This window comes from Rhinoderma darwinii, chromosome 4, assembly GCF_050947455.1.
Source record: "Rhinoderma darwinii isolate aRhiDar2 chromosome 4, aRhiDar2.hap1, whole genome shotgun sequence".
Lineage (NCBI taxonomy): Eukaryota > Metazoa > Chordata > Amphibia > Anura > Rhinodermatidae > Rhinoderma > Rhinoderma darwinii.
In genome coordinates, this window is record NC_134690.1 from 266,315,841 (window position 1) to 266,321,362 (window position 5,522).

Below are 5,522 nucleotides of genomic sequence, written 5' to 3' on the forward strand. Positions count from 1 at the left end.
ATCAGTCTTGTATTATTTTGCTTCACGCAGAATCCGTGTAAACATGCCCTTACAAACGAGGAAAGCCTGCTAAGCCCAGCATTTGATATACTGAAAGTGTGAGAGTGTAATATACGAACAATCTTATCAGGGATGGCCTTAGGGGTGTGCAACCTGTGCCTTTGCACAGGGTGCATCACTCCAGCAGGTGGATGGGGGCGCTGTGCTGGCTCCCTTCTGCTTGTTTCAGAAGCGCCCGGGCCCGGCGACTCAGCAGTCGCCTTTCCACCCGTGCGCTTCTTCACTCAGTAGCGTCGGCAACGCTGTGGACAGGGATTCCACTTCAGGAGTTGCCCCTAATGTCACTGTCCATATATGAACAGAGCAGTGACATAGCTGTAGGGGTCGCAGTTGCGACCAGGCCCATAAGCCTGGGGGGCTCATGGGGCCCCCGTTGCCATACAGCATGCTGATTCAATACATTTTCTGTGCCGTGAAGCTGGCACTTCAGGGTTACGGTCACATGGTACACTTAGTGTACCATGTGACCGTGATGTCACGTGAGGGGCGTTCCAGCCAGCTTGGATGAGCCGATGCGGAGGACTCCAGGTGAGCTGTAGAGTCTGTATTGTAATGTATTGTGTTGTGTTGTCTTGTAATGTATTGTGTTGTCTGTGTTTGCTGTAGAGAGGGGGGGCCCGTTAAATTACAGCCCCCCCCTCCTCTCCACCGCAAACTGCACAATACAACACAATACATTACAAACTGTGGGTCGTGTCCCCTGGGGGGTCGTGTGAAGACCTCCGGGGGAACGCGAGTCACTCACCGAGGTCCTGGTTCCATTCAATGCTGGAACAAAGAGCTGACGGCTCCTTGCTCCAGCATTCACTGTGCCCTGAGCGGCTCGACGCAGGCAGGTGCGATGTAGCGACATCATCGCGCTTGTCTGAGCCGAGTCACTGATAGCACACACCGGAGGAGGCGAAGGATCCTCCACCCGGCGTAGGGTAACGGGGATAGGTAAGTAATTATGTCATTTTTCTATTATGCACATATGGGGGCATTATACTGTATGGGGGCTGATATGGTGGGGGGGCATTATACTGAATGGGGGGGCTGATATGGCGGGGGGTATTATACTGTATGGTAGGGCTGATATGGCGGCGGTATTATACTGCATGGGGGCTGATATGGGGGGCATTATACTACATGGGGGGGCTGATATGGTGGAATTATACTCTATGTGGGGGCACTATACTGTATGGGGGCATTATACTGTACGGGGAGCTCATATTGGGGGCATTATACTGTATGGGGAGGTCATATGGGAGGCATTATACTGTATGGGGAGCTCATATGGTGGTCATTATACTCTATGGGGAGCTCATATGGGGGCATTATACTGTATGGGGAGCTGATATGGGGGGCACTATACTGTATAGGGGCAGCTATGGGAGCATTATACTGTATGGTGGCATTATACTATGGAGGCTGTTGGGCAAGGCGGCTGGGCATAGGCACGCACAGGGGTCTGGAGATGGTGGTGTTGGGGAAGGGTAGGGGGGCCCAAGCTGAATTCTTGCACCCGGGCCCATGAGCCTTTAGCTACGCCCCTGAGTTCAATGGTGAGGGAAACAGAAGCTGAGGTTTCCGTTTGTCTTTCCATTGAGTGGTAAACCCGACGGAAACCTCAGACGGAACCCCTCAGCGGAAAGGAACCGTGAATGTGAACACAGCCTTAGAAGAAATGTATCACAATATATTGTTAAAAGCTTCATGGTTTTCTTTTTCTCCTAAATTCTGCATTTCATGCATTGGCAGATGTCGTTTCTGAGTGCCAGTGCTGGCATAAACTCTAACGTCATGAATCTATCATTTTTGCTGCATCCAATTTGCTGATTGGTGAATTTGGGGTTCACTACTGTAGATTTACAGTATTTAGCAATTATCCTATTAAGTTTTATTATTTTTTCTTGCTTGTGCTTATATTTCTTATATTGTTATATCAATAAAGCCAGATTAAAAAAGTCGCGGCATTAAAAAAAAGAAAAACTTTTTAATTGATAAACTTTATTGAATTTTTGCAAGCCCATACTAAAGGTATATAACACTGTTACATGTTTAATCTAATTTTATATTACAATCATTCTACAACACAATTAAGACATCCTGAAGCTGAACATTTCTAAATCACGTGTACACCCCTTTTGTTTTTGGCATGCTATGGAATGGATGGATGCAATAAATGTAGATGCGAGTGTGAACACTGTTACATCGTTCTGGGACATCAGACGGTCCTCTATAATTTTACACATACGCACTGCTGTTCATTTTTCTTCCTTGATAAAGCAATTCCTTATTATAATATTTAAGTTGACTGCGTGTTAAGGTTAGCATTGCTATGGTAAATATTAAAATAAACTATAATCATACACAGATTTTTTTCATGAATTTCACGTATGTAACACAGAAATCATTTATAACGATATGTATTCAAGTGTCAAAGGATAAATATTTAAATATTGTAAGTACCATAAACATAGAAGGGGCATTTATTATTTAATTTTTTTTTATCAAAATATGTGCCAAATGAAATGCTGCTTCATTTAAACCATGTTTTTATAAATATTGGAGCTCCATTTTGTGTTACAAAGCTCCAAATCCCCCTCTTCCCTTCATACAGCCAGAGTTAAATGATAAAATTGCAGTCACCACTAGGGGGAGTTTACTGAAGACAAATTTATACAGCTCCTATTAAACTCAATCGATTTTCAGTAAGCTCCCTCTTGTGGTGGCTGCAGACAGTAAAAATTTTAAGATTTACCTCTATGGCTCAGTGAAACGAAGCAAGGCATTTAGAGCTCTTTATAGAAAAAAATGGAGCTCCAACATCTATCAAGATATAATATGTTCTTCGCTGTTTCCGTCATTCCCAAAGACTGAATTCAGCGGCAGTGCGCGTACTCGACCGACAATCCATTCAAACTCCTCCTCGCCACCATGACCACCATGATGTGATGAGGAACAGGGTACTTAGAACCCATGTTCTAGTGATCGTGGGGTACCAGCGATCATACATTTATCACCTATCCTGTAGATGATAAATGTATTTCATGGGAGAATACATTTAAATGATAGGTACCCTTTAAAGCAGGGCAAATGTGACTGTAGAATAAGCCCTGTTTTAATGCCATGCTTTGTACACTGCATATACCATGGTTTCCATATATTATAGTAATGTGGATTAACAAGCAGCTGTGTGCAAGTTGAAGTAAATGGCGCTGTATTAGCTGAAGGCTTAGCTAAACCTTGGCCCATAAAGCAAGACTTTACATCTTTCTGTTGACTACTCTAAAATGCAATGATTCCTTCTATATCCTGTAATATGTGATGGTAGTGAGAAGGCCATGCTGTGTTAGACATACGTAACAGAATATTTTGGACAGAATTTTGATCATTTATAAGTAAATATCACTGGACTTCAAGTTATAGATTTAGCATGCTATCATAATATTTGGTGACGGAATATTTCTAAAGAAACACATTTCCAGTAACTATCTCGCCGCAGCTTGTACTACGCTGCAAATCCACTCCAGTGTTCAATGGCGTAAACTATTAGTTATAGTAAGACGATACATATTAGTTTCTGAAGCTTTATTAAATGTTCATTATATCTAGAAATAAATTCATATACATATATGTGGCTTATTTGCCTGGATTATAATTTGTTTATAGATCTGTCATGTTACAATGATAATACATATGAGATAGTTTTATTTCGTATCACATGGTAAAGGATGAACCGCCTTCACTTGCATAAACTTCACTTGTTTTCCTTGAAGAGTATATGTCAGAAGAAGCTCTTGACCAGTGAGCTCTAGGCATAAACATTTTTCTAAAGCACCATAGATCTTGCATTATTTTTAAAAAATAATTTCGAAAATTTACACCAATGAAAGCATAGATTACTGGATTTAGACAGCAGTGGAAATAAGCCAATGTCTTTGTAATAAATAATGCATAAGAATAATTGATTTCTTCTTGACAACTTGGCTCTGGATCTCTGAAAAATGAAGCTTTTCTCAAAAGAACTACATTATATGGAAGTTGGCACACCAGAAATACGATGACTACAGTGACAACTACATTTATTGCTTTATGTCTTTGAGAATTTTTTGCTTGCAAGAGAGTTTTAATAATAGAGACATAGCAAAAAAACATGATAAGAAAAGGAATAAGAAACCTTAAACTGACCTCAACAACTACAACTGCTAACTTCCATTTATAAGCTTCCGAAGATTTAGGGTATTTTGGTTCACAAACTAAGTGGTTTTGATTTACTATATAACAAGCACTGAAAACATATGTGATGGTGGAGAGTATGGTCGAAATAATCCATACTGAGAAGCAGAGTACTCGCTTATATGCCAAAGCCATTGTTCTGAGTCGAAATGACTTTGTAACCTGAACAATAGCAACATATCGATCAATGCCCACACATGCCAACAGCAACATGCTGCAATTGAAATTTATTGCGTAAATGCTTCTTACCAATTTGCACATAAAGTCCTTAAAAATCCATTCATCATAGTAATATACTGCCCAGAATGGAAGGGTGAAAATAAATAGTATGTCTGCTATTGCCATATTTAGGAGATATATATCAGTCATGTTTTTTCTTTTCTTGTAGCAACTGAATGTTATCACTACCAGTATATTCCCCACAAGCCCAAATACAAATATAAAAGAAAATGTAATAGGTACAAATGTTTTAAAAAAAACTCTGACGCTTTCATGACTGCAAGGTGTTTCTACAGGCTCGTTGTTTCCATAATCGTAATCTGAATCGTAATATGTAGTGGTGCTAAAATTTGCCATAGTTTTCTGTGCCAATTCACTGGATCCTGGAATTTACAAAGAAAGCTAGTTAAGTATATTCACAATCCTTAAAATGTACACAAAATACGTTTTGTTAAAATTCTCTATAGCCGTATTATATGTTCAAAGGAGTCATCCGGGAATATTTAACAAAAAAATAAAATAATATATACACACTTTCTAATATATTCTTCATTAAAATACAGTCAAAGGTTTCTTAACGCTAATCCTATGGACTGCAGCGGATGTAGAAAAACAACCCCACCTGCCCTGCATCCGTAGTTTGAGAAATTAGAGCTTGGTTACCAAACTTTCTAAATATATAATTTATTTCTATGCACCTAGAAAACCTCTTTTAAGTGAGCTAAATCCTAATAAACATATTTGAGTAATAACCTTTCACAGCATTACCCAGTGACTTGCATAATGCCTTTTCCAGTGAAACGTCGTGTGCTTAAAAGTATATAGTGTTTATTCCCTGCTGCTTGTTTTTCTATGCAAAGTCATGAACTGTGCACACACTGCATGTTGTTCCACAGTTTTATTTTATAGAACAAGACAGTAAATGCAGTAACAGATTAGAGACTCATTTACTCTGGACAAAAAATGGCTGAACGAACGTTCATACGAATGCTCGTTTCCGATTATTAGCCCGTGTAAAGATA

The 5,522-nt window shown here is 39.8% G+C and overlaps 1 protein-coding gene across 1 annotated transcript; it reads right to left on the reverse strand.

Annotated features, from left to right (window-relative positions):
• Positions 1–3,762: 3,762 nt before the first annotated feature.
• Positions 3,763–4,857, reverse strand: CCR6 (C-C motif chemokine receptor 6). The gene has a single exon (XM_075864299.1). It carries the CDS (start codon positions 4,855–4,857, stop codon positions 3,763–3,765), a length of 1,095 nt encoding a protein of 364 aa, XP_075720414.1.
• Positions 4,858–5,522: the final 665 nt, after the last annotated feature.